The sequence below is a fragment of the Pelobates fuscus genome, chromosome 3, assembly GCF_036172605.1.
Source record: "Pelobates fuscus isolate aPelFus1 chromosome 3, aPelFus1.pri, whole genome shotgun sequence".
Taxonomy (NCBI): domain Eukaryota; kingdom Metazoa; phylum Chordata; class Amphibia; order Anura; family Pelobatidae; genus Pelobates; species Pelobates fuscus.
Window position 1 is genome coordinate 269,576,094 of NC_086319.1, and position 27,441 is coordinate 269,603,534.

General features: G+C 43.0%; 1 protein-coding gene across 1 annotated transcript in view; it reads right to left on the minus strand.

Annotated features, from left to right (window-relative positions):
- Positions 1-919: 919 nt before the first annotated feature.
- The window catches only part of R3HCC1 (R3H domain and coiled-coil containing 1), a 49,961-nt gene continuing 23,439 nt past the window's right edge, over positions 920-27,441 (minus strand). The window contains exons 6-8 of the mRNA XM_063448519.1: positions 13,204-13,274; positions 12,582-12,677; positions 920-1,273 (exon numbers count right to left, since the gene is read on the minus strand). Coding sequence (XP_063304589.1) covers positions 1,149-1,273; positions 12,582-12,677; positions 13,204-13,274 — 292 coding nt within the window. The 3' untranslated portion in view covers positions 920-1,148. The remainder of the gene's footprint in view (positions 1,274-12,581; positions 12,678-13,203; positions 13,275-27,441) is intronic.

Below are 27,441 nucleotides of genomic sequence, written 5' to 3' on the forward strand. Positions count from 1 at the left end.
CTCACAAGTTGAAGCTAAATGAGAAAGTAGGGGACTTTAATGTTCTAATCTAAAGAGTATTCTATAGTACTGAAAAGTGACAGTCACCATGGAAACCATCAGATACATTTCAATGGTGAATCCTCCCCTTTTCCATTTTATGTACCATTTTTTAGTAAAGAATACTTTGATAAATCTCCTTAGTGAGATGCCTAGACTATTTGTGGTTAATTGTCAGCGCACTAGCTTGCTTTACTTGGTAATGTGCCATTCATGAGAGGTGGGCAGACTATTTGAGGGAGTGGCTTTGTCATAGGTGGACAGGTGTAGCTTGAACACTACACAACAGAAATTCTGAGTTTCTCAGCCCTATTTCCAGCTTGTAATTCATATTCTAATAAAAAAGTCACAGGTTGAGCAAAAACTGTAAAATTATTTCTGCTTTAAAAACTAAGGAAAAAAAGTTTTATACATCTTGTAATTATTTAATAGGATGTTCCCTTTACCAAATTTTACAATTTCTTTCTCAAATATAATGTAAGGAGCAAAAGTCAAGTATCACTTTCAAAAATCAAGTACGCATTCAGACCTCTTTTATACACACACACAAAACTTGGGCAAGTCTCCCATGCAATCTTCTACAGCTCAGCCTCAAAAGTGATCCATATGTTGGACACGGACACCACTGGTGCTCTTATCCAGTGACCTCTTCAGCAATTTAGGAGAGAGCGGATTCGGTCTATATAGCCATAAAATGGCATAGAAGTTGGTAGTTTAAAGGTTGCTTTGCTGTGTATTGTTGCAAGCAAATATAATGTGGAGTGACATTTCCCCATCAAAAATCCTTAATATAACTGTCAATATTAATGTTAGAGGCATCAGTCGAAAAAAAAAAAAACACAAATTGAATAATGTAATTTTATTAGAAACTACACTGAAACAAAGAAAAAAAAATAAGTTACACCATTTATATGGCCTAAGTGATGTGGACTGTTGGTTACAACACCATGCCACCTGCAGGCTATCAGCCCCATGAGATAGATATACTATCTCCTTTAACATGTAGTTGCACATATTTTAATAGTTCAAACAGATCAAATTAACTCCCAAATATGGACAAAGGTGCAGCATGCAAGGGGATTCCTCCCTTCTCCACTGCAGGCATATAACTACAAATCATTCTCTGCCATGCAGGGAGGTTCCTCCTCTTGCTTCGGCAGGCCCAGGGCCCTGTTAAGCATTCGCTTTGCTACAGAAACATCGGATTGTGGTCTCTCCTTGAAAGGTAGAACATCTGGAAAACAGGAAGAGTGGTAATAACATAAAAAAGTGTCCAACATTTCCCTCTGCTGCGTCTGAACTTTCAATATGTCTCCTGATCGGACAGAGAGTTTATTGCTAAACAAGTGAATTGTGGTGAGATGAGTGACAAGTTATAAAGCACAGGGAGCATGGCCCAAGGCACTGGTCTATTAAACCCCCATCAGTTTTGGGGATTTAGACATATAAATATATTATTAACTTAAGTCTATTGTGAAATAGGTGTACAGCACATTCTTGGTAACGGTCGTGAAAATTCAGACTAAAGTTACATAAAAAGTTATAGCCGGAAAAGCGGACAAGTTTAGCCTCAAATCTGTTTGAAACACTTTTTTGATTTTGCAACAAACTAGGGGGAAAAAAATCCTTCTTGGACTTCAGAATGGCAGTCAGATCTCTCCTTGGATCAAGAAGCTATTAACACACTAATTAAAAATTATATCCCTGAATATAAATTTTTTGCAAGTATCATCCAGTTGCAGTTTAAACACCTGTACAGACTGATAAAACCACCTCTACAGGCAGAGAAATCCACATTCTTATTCTTTAAAGGGACATTGTAGGCACCCAGTCCCCTTCAGCTAATTGAAGTAGTCTGGGTACACTATCCCTTTTGCACTTAGTGCTGAAATGTAAAACAGCTCCAAGTCTGCCCTCAGTGGATGTCTACTAGACAGCCATTTATTTATAAAATATTTTACCAGGACAGATACATTGAGACCTCTCGTTTTCAAGTACCGTATTTTTCGCTCCATAAGACGCACCTCACCATAAGACGCACCTAGTTTTTAGAGGAAGAAACCCAGAAAAAAAATATTCTGAACAAACTGTCCCATAGTGTTTCTTACTATGGGACAGTTTGTACAGAATATTTTTCTTCTCCTCTCTCCCACAGACTTCATCTCCCCCCCCCCCTCCCCACAGACTTCATCTCCCCCCCCCCCCTCCCCACAGACTTCATCTCCCCCCCCCCTCCCCACAGACTTCATCTCCCCCCCCCCTCCCCACAGACTTCATCTCCCCCCCCCCCCTCCCCACAGACTTCATCTCCCCCCCCCCCTCCCCACAGACTTCATCCTCCCCCCCCCCTCCCCACAGACTTCATCCTCCCCCCCCCTCCCCACAGACTTCATCCTCCCCCCCCCTCCCCACAGACTTCATCCTCCCCCCCCCTCCCCACAGACTTCATCCTCCCCCCCCCTCCCCACAGACTTCATCCTCCCCCCCCCTCCCCACAGACTTCATCCTCCCCCCCCCTCCCCACAGACTTCATCCTCCCCCCCCCCTCCCCACAGACTTCATCCTCCCCCCCCCTCCCCACAGACTTCATCCTCCCCCCCCCCTCCCCACAGACTTCATCCTCCCCCCCCCCTCCCCACAGACTTCATCTCCCCCCCCCCTCCCCACAGACTTCATCTCCCCCCCCCCCTCCCCACAGACTTCATCTCCCCCCCCTCCCCACAGACTTCATCTCCCCCCCCCTCCCCACAGACTTCATCTCCCCCCCCCCTCCCCACAGACTTCATCTCCCCCCCCCCTCCCCACAGACTTCATCTCCCCCCCCCCTCCCCACAGACTTCATCTCCCCCCCCCCTCCCCACAGACTTCATCTCCCCCCCCCTCCCCACAGACTTCATCTCCCCCCCCCTCCCCACAGACTTCATCTCCCCCCCCCTCCCCACAGACTTCATCTCCTCCCCACAGACTTCATCTCCCCCCCCCCTCCCCACAGACTTCATCTCCCCCCCCCCTCCCCACAGACTTCATCTCCCCCCCCCCTCCCCACAGACTTCATCTCCCCCCCCCCTCCCCACAGACTTCATCTCCCCCCCCCTCCCCACAGACTTCATCTCCCCCCCCCTCCCCACAGACTTCATCTCCCCCCCCCTCCCCACAGACTTCATCTCCCCCCCCCTCCCCACAGACTTCATCTCCCCCCCCCTCCCCACAGACTTCATCTCCCCCCCCCTCCCCACAGACTTCATCTCCCCCCCCCTCCCCACAGACTTCATCTCCCCCCCCCTCCCCACAGACTTCATCTCCCCCCCCTCCCCACAGACTTCATCTCCCCCCCCTCCCCACAGACTTCATCTCCCCCCCCTCCCCACAGACTTCATCTCCCCCCCCTCCCCACAGACTTCATCTCCCCCCCCCTCCCCACAGACTTCATCTCCCCCCCCCTCCCCACAGACTTCCACCCCCCCTCCCTCCCCATAGACTTTATCCCCCTCCCTCCCCATAGACTTTATCCCCCTCCCTCCCCATAGACTTTATCCCCCTCCCTCCCCATAGACTTTATCCCCCTCCCTCCCCATAGACTTTATCCCCCTCCCTCCCCATAGACTTTATCCCCCTCCCTCCCCATAGACTTTATCCCCCTCCCTCCCCATAGACTTTATCCCCCTCCCTCCCCATAGACTTTATCCCCCTCCCTCCCCATAGACTTTATCCCCCTCCCCTACTGTCCCCCTCCCCTTGTCCTATAATTACTTACCTGTCTTGCAGCGTTGGCCGGCAGCACAGGGCGCACCGCGGAAGTGGAACTTGAATTTCATGTTCCGGTTTCCGGCGGGACTGAAAGGAAGTGCGCACAAGCTGAGTGCGCACTTCCTTTCAGTCCCGCCGGAAACCGGAACATGAAATTCAAGTTCCACTTCCGCGGTGCGCCCTGTGCTGCCGGCCAACGCTGCAAGACAGGTAAGTAAAGCTTCATATTGCTCCATAAGACGCACAGACATTTCCCCTCACTTTTGAGGGGAAAAAAAGTGCGTCTTATGGAGCGAAAAATACGGTATGTCTTGGGTCCACAAAACATTGCATTGTTACATAAGGATACAATAAAATATATTAATACCCAATATATACTAAATTTAACATAGAACAGGTAGAAACCTCTTACTCATTTACTGTACCCACACATTTTATATACCATTTCTCGACAGAAAATTGTATTTCTAAAGATGCCATTATATCATATCATATAATTTACTATAAAAAAAAAAAGATAAAATATGAAAAAAATTTTTAAAAAAAACACTTTTTCTAACTTTGAACCCCAAAATCTGTTAGGCATCAACAACTGCAAAAAAAAAACACCCGTGCTAAATAGTTTCTAAATTTTGTACTGAGTTTAGAAATATCAATGTTAACATGTTCTTAGCTTTTTTTGGAAAGTTATAGGGCAATGTGTACAAGTTGCACTTTGCTATTTCCCAAGCATTTTTTTCAATATGAATGCAAATTACATTGTAACACTGATATCTGTCAGGAATCGCTGGATAACCCTACACATGCATATATTTTTTTTAAAAGATGACAACCTAAGGTATTAAATTTGGTGGTAAAATGGTTGCATGAAAAGAGTCAAAATACCCCAATCTATGGCAAATTTAAAAAAAGATATATATTTTTTTTTTGACACATCGCAATTTAAGAATACATGTACTGAGAACGTTAAGGGTTAGTGCCATAGAACACCCCAATATGTGTTCAGCAACATCTCCCTAATACAGTGATACCCCCCATGTATAGGTGTGTCGGGTTCTCTGGGGGCAAAAATACCTTGTATGGCGGGTGCGCATTCCAGTTTTCCAACTTGGTATTTTCACAGCTGGTCATTATGCACCCATGTCCTATTTGGGACATTTTTGAAGCCAGCCAATGTAATTTACCCCCAACAAACCATATATTTTTGAAAAGTAGACACCCTAGGGTATTTCAAATGGTGGTATTTTAACACTTTCCATGCACCAATTCTGCCACCAGTCTCTGTCAACCTTTTAGGTAGTCATTTTTTGTGTTATTTTTCTCTCACATTGTATTTTAGGCATGGATTCTCAGTTCCTGTTCTATGTTCCTGACAAATAACACCCTGATATGTGTTCCGCAACATCTGAGTACAACAGCACCCCCAACGTACAGGTCTTATGGGTTTTTGCAAAATTACAGGGGTCAAATATAGGGCTTTCTCCTTTTCCATGTTTGCACATTAAAATTTGCCAGATTGGTTTGCTGGGCCAATGTTGCCTTTGAGGCCACATAAGAGCCCAGGAATAAAAATTAACCCCATCATTGAGACCACATAGCAGCCCAGAAATTAAAATTAACCCCATCATTGCATTTGTAAAAGAAGACAACCCACGATATTCAAATGGAGTATGTCCAGTCTTTTGTATTAACCACCACCACAAAAGCTGGCCAAAGTTAGTGTTTGATTTTTGGCTTTTTGTTTTTATAAACAAAAACTGCATTTTTACTGGTGATTGAGTGCAAGGTGGGAAATGTGTCGTGCACAAGTCAATAAGACATTTAATCAAATCAACCCAACCACAACCCCATAAACACCGGCAAACCCAGAGTGAACAAGAGGCATTCTATGCTGTTCCTACACTCGGCCAAAGTGAGATGACAGATGCGTAGGTTCCGGGCCATACAGACCACCCATGGGCTTAGACCTGTCTGCACTGTTCGGCAGCCTCAAACCTTTTGAAGACTTTGGAATGGAGGCTTTCCCAAACTCTCCTTTACCGGATTAGACATCGACAAGAGGGCGACGAACACAAAGGCCGACTCAAGAGCAATCTTGAGGGTCCAGATATATCAGGTCCATGCTTCCCAAAATGGTAGCCGCATCCCAAGATTGCATAGACGTCAGGACTTGAGGTCATGCGCAGGCTCAGACTGATACTACGCAGCCTTGACTCAGCTCCCGAACAGGTACCTCACTGTGCGGGTATCTCCGATGGGTCGGCCCCATTTACGCAACATGATTTTTGCAATCTGGTCACAGATTAAAAGCCTATTGGCAGCCATAAAAGTCGATATAGAAATCAATTACAGACAGAGTAGAGGCCTCAGAGGAAGACGTTGCAGACGTCAAGATAGGCCTGTAGTCCCTAATGGACCCAGTTCTAACCCTACAAGCTAATCAACAAGCTCCTTACGCTCTTGATGACAAGTCAAGGCGCAATTACCACAAAAAAAAAAAAAAAAAAAGCCCTGACCTAATCACGCCTGATGAACTTCCTCATTATATGAGGCAACTTGTGGCCTCAGTACTGCCACTAAGACAGGCAAAGAAGTTCTCCCTGGATGGGATTTACCAACTGGCAATCTCAGCTCCAGCCATCGTGATATGAGACGTCATCGTCCGCTGTTCCTCCTAACAGGATAACAGGGGCAAGATGCTGTCAACCTTTGAAGGCGCTAACCTCTCTTTCCACCAAGACCTCACTAGGTCCACACTACAGTGGCAAAGATCCTTGAATCCTGTCACCAGCCAGCTTAGAGTGACGGGGCTTAGAATATCACTGGTGATCGGCCAGGCTCCAAGTGGTGTCACACAGAGGGACCGTACACAAAATATCTACGCTTGTTGAACTCTGGGCTTGTCTGACCCGAAGAGTAACGCTGCACAACATCCTAGCACAGATGCCCAGGACCAAACGAGAGTTGTCCATTCCATGGCACACTTGACCTTCCTTCCAGGGACATGAATATACAAAGGGTGCTGTTGCTAATTAGCAGTTCAAACTTTTATGTTTTGTTTAAGTAAGTTACCTATTCCATTTTCTTATTTAAAACTTTTATTATGGTTTGGCCATATGGAGTACACGTGTTCAGCCTTAGCTCAACTATTTACACAGAGCCTACTTTCCTATAGCCAAATGCTCCGGCTCTCAGATGACAGGTGCTTGCCACACCAATGCTCCCCCACCCTGCTGTCCCCTTGGATAGGGGTATATTTAGAAGATAGCCTGACTGTACCTTTTTCAATGGGTTGCACTGTTATGTTGTGGATCTCCCTTTCACCATTTCCCAAGTGCTCCCTTACTTTAATGTTTGTCAAAAGATCCATATTGCTTGTTATAACCAGGCCTAGACCAGTGTCATTTCTAGTTGGTGCTTGTACCAGTTTTGAGATGGAGTCATTTAAAAAGGTTAAAAATACTGATCCCCTTGCTGAACTACTAGTACAACCCAATTTATGTCCAGGTAATTAAAATCTCCAATAATTAATGTGTTACCCAGATGTGCAGCTTTCCCAATTGCCTCTAACAGCTGTTCTTCCTCATCAACACCAACATTAGGTTGTTTAGAACATATCCCAACCAAGAATCAACTTAAGCCACTCACTAACACCCCTAACCTCTCGCTGCCTTTCTACTGTAGCACAGGTAATATTTATGAAAATACTACCTTGGATGTCCTTTTCTTCAGTTTACTTCCCAATTCCTTGAGCTCATTCTTTAGGGATCTCCATTTTCCTCTTTGTCATTGGTACCTATATGGACTGTAACGGATCCCTTATACTCAGACTGGGTATATCCATTGTAATTGTCCCAAGTGAAGCAGTGATTATAGCTCTGGTATACCCAAACATCAGCCCAGACTTGATGAAGGGTACAAGAGGACTGATTTATTATGGCCCAGTGGCCAGCTTATATACACAGACCCCCAGCATAGGGTCTCCAGCAGTAACATAGTAGAACACTCCCACAACACGCCCAGGAGTCTGTGTCTATGAGATAATTAAGTGTACTTTGCTTAAATTAATTATCTCCCAGGCACTAGAGGTACACAATATAAAACATAAAACATCCTAAAACATACATACATAAATAATAATAATAATAATAATAATAATAATAATAATAATAGGGAACCCCACAATTCCTATATCGCAGGATAGCCTGATCTGAATGATTAGAGTGTCCAAATAGCGCTCAGATCCCACGAATACAGCCGAATCGCCACCGGGGTAAAGTTTTGACCGACCGCACACGTGGAGTCTGCCCAAAATAGTTCCATGAGAAAAATGGTAGCTGTCAGTCACTTTCTGGAGTCCCAAAACGAAAGAAATACTGAACGGTTTCCCTGGCTCATAGGTAGCGATTGTTCAATTAGTTTGTGCGAACAACCCTCCTGAACAGCGTTCTCCTGGCTTGTCGGAAATCGAAGCAGGCGTTCATACAAAATTATCAGTGTTCGCAAGGTCAAGTGTCCGACTTAAGAGTTCCAGACACTCTACCAAGATAGCCGTTATTTTCCAGCACACGTGTTCGGTTATGCGAACGGCTGCCACACAGAGAGAACACGTAAGTTCGTGTTTTTTTTTGTTTTTTTAATTCTTTATTTTTCCGTGAGTTTATCATAACAATCATACATGTCTTGCCCCAACAGCAGTGACATGTTGTAGAGGAAACAAAGCATAACAGTTGTGGCATTTTTTTTATACAGTAGAGACATCGGTAAAAGGCAAGGTAATAGTCAGTGGTGCAGTAAATGATTAAACATAGGCTATGCTGGCTGACTATTTGAGAGTAAGTTTTAGGAATAGAACTAACTAGTAATTTGCACGTTTGACATAATATGAAGGAGGTAGGCTTAATAGCTGACTGAGTGCTATATATGATTCACGAACATGCGGTTACTAAGAAGGACGAGTGTAGCTTTTATGCTAGGGCTAGTTAGGTCATTGTAGAGACGGTAAGGGGAATAAAGCTACGCTTTGCATCCCTAAAGCTCTTCTCTGCATCTTCAAAGCTACATTCTGCATCTTCAAAGCTGTACTGTGTCTTTAAAGTAAACGCAAGGTGATAGGGTGCTTAAGTATATGTTTGTCGGGCTTTAGTTCCACTGGTCATAAGCAGAGAAAAAGAAAACAACAATATAAAGAGTGAACTTGAGAATATATCATGCATAAAGAAAATAGTGATACTGCATAAAAACAGGTATTAGAAAACATGTATAGTGGAGTCTCTAGCTTAGTAGGGACTTTACTGATCAATGATCTGTGTCCAGTCAGCCAATTCCCAAGTCTGGGAAACAGAAACCTTGAAAGTGGGGTTTCAGTAAGGCGATCCTGACTTCCCTGGGTGTGAGTCCCTCTCCGGCTTGTTTTCTCGTCATGTTTTTCTGTGCTGTGGCGTGGTGTTTTGCTGTAGCCTCGGATTGCAACCAAGTGACTTGCTGGCCTGAGACAATATGTTCGGGTGTGTTGCTGGGACTGTGGGGTTGCCCGGCGGTCTCATACCTGCGTGAGTGGGAGTGGGTGCATGCGCCCAGGTTGCTCGGGTCCTTTTTCAGCCGTTGCGGTTGTCGGCGCTTGTTTGGCAGGCCGGCCACCCTGAAGGCTTGTAGCGGGAGTCCGTAATGGCGGCGGCGTGGCGCAGGACGGATCCACGAGGCAACCACCCGAGCCGCTTGAAGGTAGGACAAACCCCTGTCACGGAGAGTATTGCAGAAGCTCAGGCAGAGTCGATTCAGGGTCTCCAAGGGGTGAGAGTGTGGGTGGCTGTCTGTGTTCCCTATTTTTGGCTTTTGCTGGGCGGCCATTTTATATTTGCTCCGACAACTCAGCTAGTTAGGGTGAGTGTACTTAAGTTTCTTGGTTCCAGGTACAGGCTAGGGTGGACCGGGATGACCCCCACCGGTCCGGGGGGGGGGGGGGGGGGAACAGGGCTCTATTACAGGCTTAGGAGGGCACTAGGTTGCGCAGAGCGGGGGATCGGCTGCCTCACCCATCTGGCGATACTACTAGGCCTCACTCCCGGCACCCTCGGTGGACGATCCGTGCACCCGTGGGCGGCAGACCCGGGGCACCTCGGCTGGCTCCTGAGGTAAGTACGATCAGGTTAGGTGTTTTTGCAGGTCCTGGCTGGCTGGAGTGCAATTATTCCGGCTTGGAAAGAAGATTGAGCTCGGAGCTCACACGAGGCACGTCCAGCCACCATGAAGCTCAGGCCCCACCCCCAGTTCGTGGGGTTTTTTTGAAGTTCAAGGAGTCAGAAAGGTCGTCTGTGTTCAGTAGATTACATGTCCTGTACTGAGGAAACATTTGTGTTTGGGGAAACTTAACACAAACAAGGAAGGAACGGTCGATAGAATAAGAGAAAGAGAGTTTGTCACATTTTATATGGCCTATAGTCTGTGGACAGGAGACCAGCTTCCACACTTCTCCAGAAGTTCGTGGCAAATATCCAGGGTAAAGAGGGTTTGTCACATGGACCATGACAGCTGGTTTATCCAGAGCCCATCCCAATAATCTATCCACTCTGCTGTCTTCCGGGTGCTCGGGTCTTGCATGTTTTTTACAAACTGTCTGGATGAGCCGATCAGAGCGACAGATTACTCTTTAAAGATAAGTCCCCTATACCACAGCCTGCCTAGATTTTTACATTCTTAACCACATACATACTAGAGGGGCTGTTCCCTTGAGAAGGAACAGCTTCCTCCAGTACATCTACTCCTGATCTGATGCTCCAAACATCTTCACTCAAGCACTAAACTCTGCTCAGTGAGCAGCAAACACCTTTCAAGATTGTCAATCTGTTACAATGTTGCAATTTGCTTCACCAGATCTCCAAAATGAACTTCTAAAGAAGCCACTAGGTCACACCTGCCACAGGGGTATGGAGCCTGGACGGACTCATCATGCAGCAAGATGTGCAGCAAGTCAAATCTTCAATGCCAACACCCATTTCCACAATTACAAGACAGTGATACAATTACCTTGATGGTTTAAACTCCTGGATTTGAACATCTACTTAAGAGACTACTTTTAAGCAACCCCAAGTGAACAAGAGATTACTCCAAGTGTTCCCCACTAGACCTGATCACAGCTGTATAGCTACAATACCAATATATAGATACAGCCATACTTGACCTATATATTGAGTTTTTGGTAAAAATATATATATTTTTTTATTTTTTATTTTTTTATTTTAAATAAAATATGGGGTGGGGGGGGGGGGAGGGGGAATCCTATATATTTGGAAAAAAATAACATGTAGATGTCCCCCTTGTGCTGCAAAAACATTTCTGATGCGTCGAGACATAGACTCCACATGACCTCTGAAAGTGTTCTCTGGTATCTGGCACAAAGACATTAGCAGCAAATCCTTTAATGCAAGCTGTGAGGTGGGGCCTACATGGTTTGGATTTGTTGATCCAGCACATCCCACATATGCTCAATGGATGGAGATCTGGGGAATTTGGAGGCCAAGGCAACAGCTTGAACTCTTTGTTATGTTCTTGAAATTATTTCTGAAATTTTTTTGCAGTGTGGCAGGGTGCACTATCCTGCTGAAAGAGGCCACTGCCGTCAGGGAACATCATTGCCATAAAGGGGTGTACATGGTCTGCAACAATCTCTAGGTAGGTGGTACATGTCAAATCAACATCCACATGAATGTCAGGACCCAAAGTTTCCTGACACAACATTGCTCAGAGCAATGTTCTTTCCCTTAGTGCGTCCTGCTGCCATCTCTTCCACAGATATACGCACACGCAGCCGGCAATCCATCTGATCTAATTATCTAAAAGAAAACGTGATTCATCAGATCAGGCCACCTACTTCCATTGCTCCGTTGTCCAGAATTGACACTCGTGTCCCAATTGAAGGCTCTTTTGGCAAAGGATATGGGTCATCAAAGGCACTCTGGCTGGTCTGAAGGCCCCATATGCAGCAAACAGCAATGCACTGTGTATTCTGACACCTTTCTTTCATGACCAGTATTACATCCTTCAGAAATTTAAACTACAGTAGCTCTACTGTGTGATCAAAACAGACGGGCTAGCCTTTGCTCCCCATGTGCATCAATGAGCTTTGAGCGTCCATGACCCTTACACCGGTTCACCAGTTGTCATTCCATGCCCTACTTTTGGTCGATACCAACTACTGCATACCGATAACACGCCACAAGATTTGCCTCTATGGAGATGCTTTGACTCCATTGTCGAACTATCACTAGTTGGCCCTTGTCAAAGTCACTCATCGTTTTACTTGCCCATTTTTCCTGCTTCCAACACAAGAAATTCAAGAACTGGCTGTTTACTTGCTGCCTAATAAATCCCATCCAACCCCTTGATAGGCACCATTGTTATGATAAATATAATTAACTTCATCTGCCAGTGGTTTTAATGATGTGGCTGATCAGTGAAATGTATCAGGTGTACATTGGAAGGATATATACATGGATGGTATCAGTATTCACGTTTTCTTATTTTTCTAATTTTTTCATTATTTTCTTAAATGAACATTAGGAATGGCTAAGGATTTTCCAACCCTTCACAACTCACCGTATCAGTAAATAAATACCACAACATAAAATGCTGGTATTTTGTTTATGGTGTGCCATATAATGGGTACTTGGACACAATTAACAAATACTGAAAGCCGGACATTTTACTGTAAGAGACACAAACACGATTGGTAACCCAGTAAAGCACCTTGCTCACACTATAGTCACAGTTACAAAAAAAATCTAATCCCCTCTCACCTGCTTGCTCATGAGCTACTATTTTGGACAAACGGCTGCCTTGAGAAAGGGGACGGAACTTCATTGCTGAATGCATCCGACAAGAAGCTGCATAAGCTAGAAGAAAGGACAGAGTGCATAGTTCAAAACAAAGAGGTTTAAAAAAATTAATGAAACATCTTACACATCTCAAATCAAACACCAGTACACCATATGAGGAAAGTGCAGCTGCACCAGCATTACATTTAGCAGCAGTATAATTAACAAGAACGGACTATGTATACATTACTGTATAGAGAGTTAAGCATCTGAGTACTTTGTCTGTGTCCACTCTACACTATAGAGGTTTATTAAAGAACGTTCTGTTAATACAAACACTGGAGCATACATAACATTAGAGGTTTTCATTAAACACAAACTGTTTAATTTTCAGACAGACAATTTTAAAATGACTTTATGTCCAATGCCAGATAAGTGGTGGTCACAACAGGCAATCGACCCCACATGACATGATAATCAGTCACAGATGGTCAGAGTGGCATGTGTCGTTTGGTACCCTGCATTCATAACCGTTACTTAACATTTACTGGTGTTTCCATTTCTATATTAGCCCTTCACATATATTCATAAACAATGTTTATACCATCCTCTGGACTGGAGAATATTGCCAGGGCATGAGCTTCATCAACCCATTGTAGACGGAAACCTCGATCTCTGAAAAACAAAAGGAAATTCTTATTTATAAGTAGTGATGTCCCGAACGGTTCGCCAGCGAATAGTTCCAGGCGAACATAGCTTGTTCGCGTTCGCCACGGATGGCGAACATATGCGATGTTCGGTCCGCCCCCCTATTCGTCATCATTGAGTGACCCTGTACCTCACAGTCAGCAGACACATTCCAGCCAATCAGCAGCAGACCCTCCCTCCCAGACCCTCCCACCTCCTAGACAGCATACAATTTAGATTAATTCTGAAGCTGCATTTTTTTTTTGTGTTTGTGTTTATTATACATTATCCCCCCTTATAGCCAGTAACCTGTGTTTATTATACATTATCCTCCCCATAGCCAGTAACCTGTGTTTATTATACATTATCCTCCCCATAGCCAGTAACCTGTGTTTATTATACATTATACTCCCCATAGCCAGTAACCTGTGTTTATTATACATTATACTCCCCATAGCCAGTAACCTGTGTTTATTATACATTATCCTCCCATAGCCAGTAACCTGTGTTTATTATACATTATCCCCCCCATAGACAGTAACCTGTGTTTATTATATATTATCCCTCCCATAGCCAGTAACCTGTGTTTATTATACATTATCCCCCATAGTCATTTATCGTTGGATCTAGGCAGCATGATGTCTTAGGCCGGCACAGAGAGTGAGGGTGAATAATATAATATATATGTTCAGAAACAGATTAGTAATATATGTAAATCGGGTTCATGCAAAGAGGGTGAAAAGGTATTAAAGAAAAACACACTTATTGCATCAAATTTACAAAGCCGAACTTTTAAAAGCTTTCCTCATTTCTTTCTTAGGTTGAGGAATATATCGGTTGTAGACTGAGGATTTCCATCTGCCCAATCTTTTAATAATATGCACTGGAGTGTCAGTGTTGAAGGAGACCGAAGCTGCCCCTATTCTAAATGAAAGACCCGAGACATGGATACAACCCAATCTTAGGAGTAGTGTTCTGATGTAGAAGATGAATTTAGCCATAGTCAGAGGGATTCAGTGAGAGTAGTGGTGAAATGTGTGTGGCATGACTGAGTGTGGGTAAGTAAGAGTCAAGTATTTTAATTGGGCACTAGTTCTAGGTGGGATAAAGTGGTATAGCGGATGGATGAGTAGTTTGGTTCGTTTTAGAGGTTTGTAGAGAAAGTATATAGTGATCATGATTTTTAGCGATATCCAATATTTTTCTGTCAATCTTTGTTTTTATTGAGGCATAAGATTAGTCAGTACAGAAAGTGAAACAAAAGGGTTAATGCATGAAATACGTGCGAAATGTATAATTGATTGTACAATTGTTGCATGTAAACCTTAGAATGACAGCCTCATTTTATAAACGTTACAACAGTAGTACTTTACAGGCTTGACAGGTTGTTTTTTAAAGGTTTTGTCGTTGAACTAGGATTAGAAAGTACAAGATATGGATCATAGGATCTGAGTGGTAACATGCTAACTAAATAACACAGCTAAAAGTAGGTGCATTGTTGTAGGCAAATAAAGGAAAATGTGGTATCACGTGTTTTAACGAAATAGCAAGGGCACAGCACAGTCATGCACGTCCTATATATATATAGTGTTACATATTAGTCGGTCAGTGTAGGTTATACAAAAACGTTCATACTGAGATATAGATTAGCTAACAGACCTGTTTATGTATGTGATTAGTTTGGCCGGGTATGTTGCATTGGTTCAGTAAGTGCACAGGCAAATGCCATTACACATGAGCGCTTTGCGTGTATGCCATGAGTTTTCACAAATGCGTGCTTAAGAAAATAGAGTAGCGCAATGTATATAGTATTATGCTGGGCAATTTAAAACACGCTGAATGAGTTGCATATAATATTGACCGCATATGCACGAGGGTGTGAGCCCCCATTTGTTAGGGTGTGTGGCATAGACCTGTGGGTAAGTGCATGAGTATAAATATACAGGAATTGCAGCAAGATAGAAGTATACAAAGGCCCGCCCAAGCGCAGTAAGGCAAGTTATCACGGTAGAAGGTAAGTCAAGAAACAAGCATTACATAGTTACTCGAGTTGCACAACGCTATCAGTTAAGTAGAGTTTAAATACTAGGCATGCTGAGCCGTTGCGCCCTGGTTACCAAGAGGTGAACAACAACGAGAATAAAACATAAAGAGTGCACTTTAAGTTGTTAAGGCAGGCTGGCGACCCAGTGTATATCTATCTGTTATGTGACATTCGTAGAGTATTGACCATAAAAGGAAAAAATTAAACTAAACATTGAACATCACGGAGCATGTGAAAGGAAACCTTATGGGCAAAATCCTCAGGGTATGACAGTGTGTCTCTCTCTGTTACTTGGAGCAGTCCAAGGCATCGAGTGTGGTAGGCGTCCATGCTGTTATTCAGCCCACCCCACATGGAGGAGTTAATAACATTTAGACATAACGCTCATAATCACAAATGGTTAATCCAATATTTTTAAGGTGGTCTCAAACAAACATAAAATGCTATATAAAATTTGTGGGAATATCGAATAGTCATGTACAGTAAATCAGAGAGGGCTCAGAATATCTAACCATCGATCGGTAACCTGGATGAAGTAGGGGGTCTGTTTTATTAAATACGCGGTAATATGCTTTTAATGGGATAGGACGTTAGGAAAGGTGTGTGATTGGGATAAGTGGTTGTGGCTGTATTTACCTTATCCTGGGACCGACCTGGCTCCTAAGCTTGAGCCGCGGGTGGCTGGATCACTCCTGCCTCCCAGGGCCGTCTTTAAGGAGGGGCAAAAGGGGCAGCTGCCCCGGGCCCAGTTACTCCTGGGGGCCCTAAGGCAGCTGCCCCATGGGCCCCGTGCAGCGGCAATCAGGGGTTCCCAGCCCTTAAATACTGCTCCGGACCGGGGCCCTGTAATATGGGGGTGGCTGACTACATACTCACAGCTAGCCCCCTTACACACTGCCCTGTGAGTTTCTTTGTTTCCCGGGCATGCTGGGAGGAAGTGAGGTCAGACCCAGTAAGAACAGATCACTTCCTTCTCAGTGCCGCTGGGGAGGGGGCACACACCACACAGGGAATGCAAGCATTGTGGAGGAGAGGGACTGGGGCAGCTGAATGCAGACTCCCATCAGCCAGGGCCAGCAAGCTCCCACTGGACCCCAGGAAAGCCACCCCACTGTACCCAAAATGTAAGGAGACAGGAGGGGGGCTAAATATGTTTTGTTTTTATTCATAAGACATTACTAACACCCATGTGTTGGTGTTTGTAATGAAACACACAGGGGATAACTACATGTTACAAATCCTAGAATAATCTGACAGTTCCCTAGTAAATATAAATAAATAAAACATTGACAAATATTTATTTTAACTATGTAAGAACAGAGTTGAGACATTATATTGGCCAAGGGTGTTGGGAGTTGCTATCCAGAAGCTGCTAGAGGGCAGAGATTAAAATATGTACATTGACACTTATATATGTGTGTGTACATGGGTCTCAGTAAGTGTGCGTATCTTGTTGTGTGTGTGTGTGTGTGTGTGTATCTGGCTGTGTTTGTGTCAGTGTGTGTGTGTATCTGGCTGTGTGTCAGTGTGTATGTATACCTGTGTATGTGTGCTTGTGGGTCAGTGTGTATGTTTACCTGTGTGTATGTATGTGTCGGTGTGTAAGTATCCATCTGAGTGTGTGGTAATGCATACATCCCAGCATTTTAATGCCAACACTGTACACAAATACACCCCTGCATGTGTACCTCTGTGTATGTGTGTATCCGACTGTGTGTACATATGTGTCGATGTGTGTGTGTGTGTCTCTGTGTGACTGTGCCAGTGTGTGTATGTTGATGTGTGTATCAAAGTGCATGTATCTGTGTGCCAAAGGGTGTGTATCTGTGTATGTGTGTGTATATGCCAGTATGTGTCAAGGTGTTGATGTGTGTATCTGCGTATTAATGTGTATGTTTATATGTGTTAATATGTATGTACATACATCCCAGATCAAACAGAACATGGAAACACACCCATGCAAACACAAACATTACATATAAACAAACCCCTTTGCTGAAACACCAATACTACACACAAATGTACATATGCATTTAAAAGACAACACTGCATCCAAACACCCCCCTGCATGCAAATGCAAATAATACATGCAAACACACCCCTTGTATTAAAACACTAAAATTATATTAAAACATCAACTCTACAGACAAAAGCATGCCTGCATTTAAACGCAAACACAAGTACACCTCTGCATTCCAATGGTAACAGCAAATACAAATACACCCCTACATGCACACATACACTCTATACAAAAACATGCTTACCTTCAAATGCACAAACACTGCTCACAAATACAACCCTGCAAGGATTGTAGATCCCCAGCTGTCATAGCATTGCTTGACTTATATGAAAGATGGGGATTTCTCTTTTCTTCCCTCTTGCAATACAGGGAAAAATATTCTTGGGCACTCTATACATTAGTTCTGCCGCTTAGTTGGAGTTGAGGTTGTGATTGCATGCCCGGGAGGTGGGGGGCCAGTGTCCAAGGGGCCCAGGCAAATGTTTTCCCAGGGTCCAAGCAATATTAAAGACGGCCCTGCTGCCTCCACACGAGCCGCATACGGCTTGATCTCTTCTTCTGACTTAGCCACGTGCACTGACCGCAGTGATCGTCACGAAGCCCGCCTGGCACTAGGAGCATGGCTCGAGTCACGAGCTCGCTCTTAAAAGGGCAGTGGGAGCCAAAAGTTGATTCAGGCTCCCATTGGCCCACGTCATTCCAGCACCCCCACACACGAACGTTTTGGGGGCATAGGCATACGTGGGCCAATCAAATGTTAAAGGATATTTAAACTTCCCTAGCCCTATCCACTTTGTCCTATCGTGGTTTCTGTGTCAGTACCCTTTAGTGCGTTCCTTGATCTATTTTGTTTATTTTGGTATTGACCATGGCTTTGTTCTTGACTCTGAATTTATCTTTAACCCTTTCCTGTCTTGTTTGCCCGTGTGACTGATTACCATCTACCTGACTCTGGCTTGTTCTCGTTTTTGTAGTCTCTCTGTTACCATGACCTCGTCTCGTTTCTGATTACGCTTTATCTCTGTCTGACGTTTAGTATGGCCATTCTAAGTCCAGGTAATAAGTTATATCCTAGTCTTGTCCCTTGCTAGCCTAAACTCTGCGTGTTGGGGTATCACATCATGACATTATGATAGGACCATGGGCCCTGCAGGTTTAGGACAGCAAATGGCCTACTATGAGGCAAGATTTTAAGAACAGGATCACCGTATGGACCAGATTGCCAAGGCCCATCAAACACTTTTGTCCAGAAATGCTTATTTGGCCCCTGAGACACTGGTATGCGTACCACCTCAACCCGTACCTCCCATTCCAGAGGCATCTATCCTGACTAGAGATGTCCCGAATAGTTCGCCGGCGAATAGTTCGCCGGCGAACATAGCTTGTTCGCCACGGATGGCGAACATATGCGATGTTCGGTCCGCCCCCCATTCGTCATCATTGAGTAAACTTTGACCCTGTACCTCACAGTCAGCAAACACATTCCAGCCAATCAGCAGCAGACCCCACCTCCTGGACAGCATCCATTTTAGATTCATTCGGAAGCTGCATTCTTTTTTACTTATTTATTTTATTTATTTATTTTTTTAGACAGAAGTGTGTTATATTTGAGCATGCTAGGCTGAACGTGCGTATATCATGGCTAGTTGCACTGAGGGTATGAGTATATAGCAGTACATTGTTGTGAAAGATGGCTGTCATGTTTAGGGTGTAGCTTGCACGTTATCAACTGTGTGTTTATATCAGCAGCTCCACCACTAGTTATAAATCAAGTGTGAGTCGCCCCATGAGATGAGACTAGTGAATAACATAATACATGAACGGTTAAGGTAAAGGCATGTAAGGAACTACGACAACAAACTCTTTAGGAGGTGAAATAATGACATGTTTAACCCCTTAAGGACACATGACATGTCTGACATGTCATGATTCCCTTTTATTCCAGACTTTTGTTCTTAAAGGGTTAAACGCTTGCTACTTTACGATTAGTTAATGTGCAGAGAGCAGTTCATGTGATCAAAGGTATGGTGTGGAGGATCGGCTATAGTGGGACATGCTTGGCAGGCGGCTGTTTACTGCTTGTGCTCATCCGATCCCTTCTGGGCGCCAGGTGCAGACCCTGGGAGTCCCTGATACCTGGAACAACAAAGGCAAGTCTCTGGCTGAGTGCCGGGTTCGCGGCTGGAGGTGGTGGAAGCTTGTTTTGTCGGGTGGTCGGATCTGTCCCGGTCGTGCTTCACGTCTGGTGCGGGATTGTGGTGGCTTAAGGTGGAGGCGAGTGCTTGACGTGGGGCAGGCTCTGCATTTCTGTTTGTGCCTCCGGTCCCGTCTTCGACGCCTTTTGCGTTGGTGGATTTTAATGGGGACTGCTTCGCTTAGCTGTGGTGGAGCTTGTTGGGGCTTCCTGCTTGTTATTTGCTTCCAAAATTGATTAAAGAGTCTGTCCAGCTTAGACTCAATATCCTGCCATGCTTTGCTGGTACCAGCAGGACACGCGGCTGCCGCCATATTGGGAGAGTCGCAGATGAGTATGTCAGCCTGGGTGGCTGTGCTCTGTGCGTCCGTTAGCTCCAGATAGCCTCTCAGGGGTGGACCGGGATAACCCCCACCGGTCCGAGGGGGAGGGTAACAGAGCTCCTGCCGGGAAGTAGCTGCAGCTGGGCATCCCAGGATCGGGAGATCGGCCGCCTCTCCCGCCTGGTGAGCACCAGGCCACACTTGCCACGCGGAGGTAAGTAAGACTCTGTCGAGTTGCTGACCGCTATTAAGCATGTCGGGTCGGTCAGGTAGAAGCAACATTGCTGGGTATCACGGGGGGGGGGGAGCGATGATGTGACGTGCACATGGTGACGTCGCGCGGACGAGGGGAGCGGAGGGAAGAGGAAGCGGCAACCGAAACCGTCTGATGGCGGACGCTGTGTGTTGTTAGCGTAACTGCTGAGCTTCTATCGTAATTGCCATCGCAAACTGCTGACGACTGCCGGGAGGCCGGGAGGTGTTGAGGAGCTTTGAGGAGTGAGAAGGGGGAGACGGAGCAACACGGCGCAGCACGGTGGGAGGTGAGGCGGAATAAGCCGGAGTAAGACGACGGGAGATTAAGGGAGACGCAGTAATTTCGGATGAAGTTTGAGAGGTGGGCCCTTTCTGCTCCTAGTTCCCGCCCTGGAAGCTGGGAAGGTACAGCAAGAATATAGCACGCTGAGGTACTGCACGATAACACTTTTTTGCACGAACCAGCAAGTGTATTTAGAACGAGTACCAATATAACTAACCTAATCCAATATGAAGAATGCACTCAGAACTTCGGAACCAGTTGATATCTAGCGTTAATCTTCGAAAACAGTGTTCAAATGCTAAACGTTAAATGATAAATGATAAACGATAAACGCTATAACGTTATAAAAATTCCCTTCATACCCTTCTTACTCACTGCTCCTCGAATTTTGCTTGTTTTTACCTCTTACCTCTTACTGTGAATTGTGGACATGGAGGCTGGGAAACGATTGGTGATTTAAGGCGATTTGGTGATTTAAGGCTATAGAAGGCCAGAAGCCTGAGAAGCTCCTTAAAGCTTCCTTAACCCCTTAAGGACCAAACTTCTGGAATAAAAGGGAATCATGACATGTCACACACGTCATGTGTCCTTAAGGGGTTAAAGCCTTTGAAAGAAAGAAAAAAAAAAAAAAACATCACCCAGAGAACGTTTATTGGGATGTATTTTTTTTCCCTTTTTCTTCTTTGGGACATATAATTACTATACCTAAAGCTTATTTTTAAAGCTTCTATCATTTGAGGCAGAGGGTTTATAACCTATCCAATCTATACATATACATATCTGTCCTTCTCAAACGTGCCATCTAAAATTGAATGCAAAACTGAGGGCACTTTGAGGGCACTTTTTTTTTTTTCTGTTTTTTTTCCCCCCCGTATACGCTTGCACGCGTCAAGGGAAAAGATGGGGGCAAAAAAAGGTGAGAACAAGCCTAATACTAGGAAGGACAGAGATAAAAAAAAGCTGAATTCAGATCAGAATCTAAAGCCGAACCAAAATCTGATTAACGCTTGTCAAATTATTTTTTTTCACAAGAGAAAGAAAGGAGATTAAGTCAAGTGAGCTCTGTCAAGCCCAGCGAAGAAGACATGGCAAATTCAAGTCTTGTGGATATAAGCGGTCCTAACTTGAACTGTATTTCTCCTCCAGCTGATCTTCTTAATATCGATAGAGACACTTTGAATAACTGCTTCGATGCTCAAATGGAAAAGATAAAAGGCGAGATGCACCTTATCACTACTACTTTCAAAGAAGAAATAAAGAAATTGAATACTAAGATTACCTCCATTGAAGAGAAGCTGGAATGCTCGGTGCTTAAACATAATATGATGGAAGATAAGAAACTCCTTGGAGCAGAAAATAAATCTCTTGGAAACAAAATTGGTGGATTGGGAAGACAGGTCCCGGAGAAAAAAATATCAGGATTAGAGGAATCCCGGAGAACATATCTAACCAAATGCTTTCTACTTATCTGATCGAATTGCTAAACTTTCTAGACATCCAGCTGCCGAATATTCCAATCATTTTTGAGAATGTACATAGACTGCCAAAAGCAAGTAGTTTACCGACACATATCCCAAGAAAAGTTATAGCAAGTTTTCATTCTCTTTCCTTGAAGACTAAATTTAATCTGGCCCTAAGGATGAAACCCCTAAAGGACTCAAAATTTGAAGATCTAAAATGTTTTAATGATTTATCCTTGGCCACAAGAACTGCAAGGAAGAAATTCCTAACTTGCACACAAAAGCTTAGAGAAAATAACATAGGCTACACTTGGTTATTCCCTACAGGGCTAAAGTTCTATCACAAAGTTAATTTGGAAGTCTTTAAGGAAGTGGATAAACTCCACCAATGGTTATTACTAAACATTTAGATTTGATCATCAGATTAAGCATTTAACTGATGGAGGGGCTAGTAAGTTTATGTATTTTTTATTTTTTTTTCTAAAGGTAGATTAAGGATTTTTCTGTGAAGTATAGATAGATAAACTTTTTAAGTGTTTTTTACACAATTTTACTTTGCAAAAACACGAATTACCACGGGTTAATGTAAGGCTAGGATAATGGCCCTCTTGAAGTACGATTAGATAAAATATTGCAGTGGGTTTAAACTCAACCACACTTGAGATTAATATAATAACGAGACTGAGACAAAGGAAATTTATATAGTACATTTATAATTAATATAAGGATTACACTTGATATAGAATTGGTAAAAATTTTACTAGATAAAATTGGTTATTCCACGTTACAGTGCATATCACGAATAATATATACCCATCACACATAGCTATAAGTTCACTTGTTTAAGTGGGACAGGCACTGTTAAGTAAGGCACTGTTAAGTAATGTTACTAAGTTCGCTAAGAAGACACATTTGATAAAGGATTAAGGGATGATTGCCGTTAATTTTATTGTAACGGTATAAGGCCAAGATTCCACATATTTTTTTTTTATATTTTTTTTTGCCTCCCTGGTGAATAGGGGATACTTCTATTATCCTCTTTGCTGATAGATTCCAGATAGTTCATAAATGAAGCTTACGGGTTGATAATTATATATAATCTTCTGCTCCCCCCAACCGCCATGCGGTTGAGTTTAATTGACCTGCACCTTGGTAGGTAACGGTCAATATTGGGTAAAGGATGGCTCCTATGGAAGGAAGGGCAGGGAGCCACTGGGGATTTAATGTTTTTTGTACGTGCTTGTTGTTTAGTTATGTTTTGGTCATATATGGTCTTTCTCATCATGATGGTTCCACGGGAGATTGTCTAAATTTCAACTGGTATTCCAATGGAACATGATTTTACGTGTTTCTCACAGGCACATCAGGTATACTCTAGGATTGACTTGATAGTCTCAGATCCAAGCATCTCAAAAATGTTGAAGAAAGTCTTTATTAAAAACATCTCATGGTCAGATCTTAATGCGTTAATATTGATTTTAGACGATGGTTTGAAGGAAAATAGATCTAATTGGAGACTGAATGATCGTCTTTTAAATATTCCGGACTACTTAAGTCAAATTAAGTTAACTACTGATTTATTTTTTGAAGAAAATACTAAAGATGATCTCTCTTTTCCCATTATTTGGTGTGCTTATAAATGTACAATTCGAGGACACCTCATTAAGCTGGGGTCTCTAGAAAGAAAAAGAAAAAGAACTCCCATAATCTCGCGCACCTCTATATAGAATTAGATAAACTAGAGTATATAAATAAGAACAACCCTTCTATAGATATTATTAAAAAACTGACGACTATCAAGGATAATATCAATGACTTACTGATTCAGAAAGCAAACTTCTCATTAGAAAAACTAAGAAGATCATGGTATTACAAGGGTAATAGAGCGGATAAATTACTCTCGAATAGGTTGAAGAAGGACTCAATCAAGATGAGGGTAACTAAGATCATCCAAGAGGATAAGGTTCTCTTAGATCCATCAAAAATAGGCCAAGCTTTCCAATCATTTTACACCAAACTATATAATCTCCCGGATAGACAAGCCCCAGTAAATTTAACAGAATATTTAGAGAATTTAAAGCTGCCCAAAATATCGAATTCCCAACTGCAAAAATTGAATGAACCTATTAATTCAGGAGAAGTCATTCAAGCTATAGATAAATTAAAAACGTCTAAGACCCCAGGCCCGGATGGCTTTAGTAATAAATTCAATAAGTCCTTGACGGAACACTTAGTAAATAGTTTAACGGATACTTTTAATGAGTTTATGATAAAGGGTAATATCCCGCCGGAGATGCTAAAGGCTAATATAATCCCCATTCTCAAACATCAAAAATCATCAGAGTTAATAACTAACTACAGACCTATCTCGCTGCTGAATGAAGATTTAAAACTTTACTCATCAATAATGGCAAGTAGATTAAATACGATCATGACGGATATAATCCATAGGGATCAAGCGGGTTTTATTTCTAAAAGATCTTCGGCATACAACGTTAGACGTCTGAGAGATGTAGTGGACTGGGCCCAGTCGAGGAAATGTCCCCTCCTGATCCTGTCTCTAGACGCAGAGAAAGCGTTTGACAGGGTCAGGTGGGATTTCCTCGACGCGGTCCTACAAGCCTTTGGTCTACTAGGGAACATAAGAAAGGCAATAATGGCCTTATATTCAACTCCCTCGGCAAAAGTCATGGGGGCTGGATTCAGCTCAGATTTTTTTCCGTTGAATAACGGGACAAGACAGGGCTGTCCGCTCTCACCACTTCTCTATTTAATGACAATAGAATCTTTAGCATTATCAATAAGGAAAAATGAAGCAATAAAAGGCCTTAATCTTAAAGACGACCGTATTAAATTAACAATGTACGCTGATGATGTCGTATTAACATTAACAGAGCCTTTAAACTCCGCAATAGCTCTTTTTAACTGCTTAGACGAATACTCATTATACTCTGGTTATAAACTCAATGTTAACAAATCTACTGCTCTAGCAGTGAAATTTCCTCAGGAATTGAGGGCCAGTCTTAGTCAAAGATTTGAGTTTGATTGGGCAGACTTGTCTTTTAGTTATTTAGGAATTGAAATCGCAAGAGACGTTAATAGGATTATGGAATTAAACTTTCTACCTCTCCTTAAGCTTACTGCAAAGAAATTGAAAAAATGGAAAAACTTAGATCTCATGGTGGGGCCGCATTAATGTAATCAAGTCATACATCATCCCAAAATGGGTTTACCTTTTCAGAATGGTGGCTCTACCGTGCCCTGACAGCTGGTTAATGTTAGCTCAATCCCTTATAAATAAATTTATCTGGCTACATAAGCCCCCAAGAATAGCCCTAAGCCGTTTATCCTTAAAAGTGAAAATGGGGGGTCTGGGGATCCCTATTCTAAAGGAATACCAAAAAGCCGCGACTTTCACACACGCGGCCATCACTAAATTAAATGATAGTAAGAATGAGATCTGGTATAAACTAGAACAAGACCTTACCCCCACTGAGGGATTTTTGGAGGATCTGTCTCCGCTTTTCTGGCCCTTAAAATTAAGGACTGATCATAAGCCGAACCCCATATCACTTAGTATTGTTTTGGAAAATATTCTAAGAGAGTGGGGGAAAATTAAAAAATCCCTAGGTCTTTACAATAAGCTAATTCCCCTCCTTCCCTTAGGAAATATATCACATTATATGCTCAACTTCAACTCAAAAAGCTGGATCGAGAAGGGGATACATAAATTTCAAGATCTAATGGATAGTAACGGGCGGATGGACTTTCAGACTTTAAAACAATTATATAAAATAGATAATAAGGAGATCTTTAATTATCTTAGGTTAAAAGGTTTTTGCAATCAATATGTTAATTTAGAAAACTCTAATCGATTGAAAGATTTAGGCAATATTCTTAACAGAGATTCTCCCAAAAAATTATTATCTATGGGATTAAGCCTAATGCAAAAAGACCTAGATAAACCTTTGGAACCCATAATAAACTCCTGGCAAAAAGACCTGGATATTCAGATTACTTGTAAACAATGGAGAGAAGCTCTAAACTTGGTTTATAAATATATTCATTGTCTTAACCTGGTAGAATGCCAATTTAAAGTTGTAAACAGATGGTATATGGTACCTACCAAAATTAAGAAGTTTAATACTTCAGGTGACTCCATATGCTGGAGATGTAATCTGGTCTGTGGCAACTATTTACATATATGGTGGAATTGTGGCTATATACAGAAGTTCTGGAAAATGATCCTGGCTAAGATAAAACATATCACCACGATTCAATTAGCCCCTGTACCACAACTGTGTCTTTTACAATTAGATATCCGCCAGGCTAGTCACAATTCACTTCCGCTCATTCTACATATTCTTTTAGCAGCCAAATGATCTATCGCAAGGTATTGGAAAATGGCGTTAGTGCCATCCTGGTCGATAGTTAAAGAACAAATTAAATATCAATTAAAAATGGAAGCTGGGTTAAATAGAAAATATCAAGAGCGCTATAACTCCTGGCTTGGGAGGCTAGATGCTTGTTGGTGATTTATAGATACTCTTCTGAAATACTTTGGGTTCATGATCGAGACCGATATTTCCATTAAGTGTGACCTCATATGACCAATTGGTGTTTTGTTTTTGTTTTCTGTTTTTTTTTTTTTTGTATGTTTTTGTTTGTGGGGGTGTCTACAGTGGGAATTTTAGATAAATTATGGATGTGTTCAGAACAACACTTATTTCGTCTACTTATATGTAATAGGAATTCGATTGTTAGTTTGGCCCACTGTTTGCTATGTGAGGTTTTTTACTATTTTTGTGAACAATGTTTATCTTGTAAAAAAAAAAAAGAAAAGGAAGAAAAGGGAAAAAGGAGTTGATCTCCGAATAAAGAAGCAACATTGCTGGGTCATCCCCTTCTGGGGTGAAATTCGCTTGTTGATAGCTGCTTAAAGTGAGATATTGAGGGAGCTCACACGAAGTGCGTCTTTCCTCCATGACAGCTAGGCCCCGCCCCCCGGATGCTGCATTCTTAGTGAGAGGAGGGACAGTGTAGCTGCTGCTGATTTAATAGGGAAATCGATAGCTAGGCTAGTGTATTCAGTGTCCACTACAGTCCTGTAGGACTCATCTGATCTCTGCTGTAAGGACAGCACCCCAAAAAGCCCTTTTTAGGGCTAGAACATCAGTCTGCTTTTTTTTTGTGTAATCTAATTGCAGTTGCCTGCCTGCCTGCCAGCGTGTGTGTCCGGCTCACAGCGTATACTGTGCCCACTTGCCCAGTGCCACCACTCATATCTGGTGTCACAATAGCTTGCATTTAAAAAAACAAAAAAACTTTTTTGACTGTAATATAATAGCAGTCAGTTTCCTTCACAAGTGTGCGTTTCAGGGCATGCCAGGGCACAGTGTCACACCAGTGCAACTCATATCTGGTGTAACAGCAGTGTACATTTAAAAAAAAAAATAAATAAATAAATACAGGGGGCTTGTTGTCACCTTTCGGGGACCCTTGGTGTTGTACGTGGCTGGGTGGAGGAAGAGACCTTCAATGACATCAGTGAGGACAAGGAACGGGACATGGCTAGC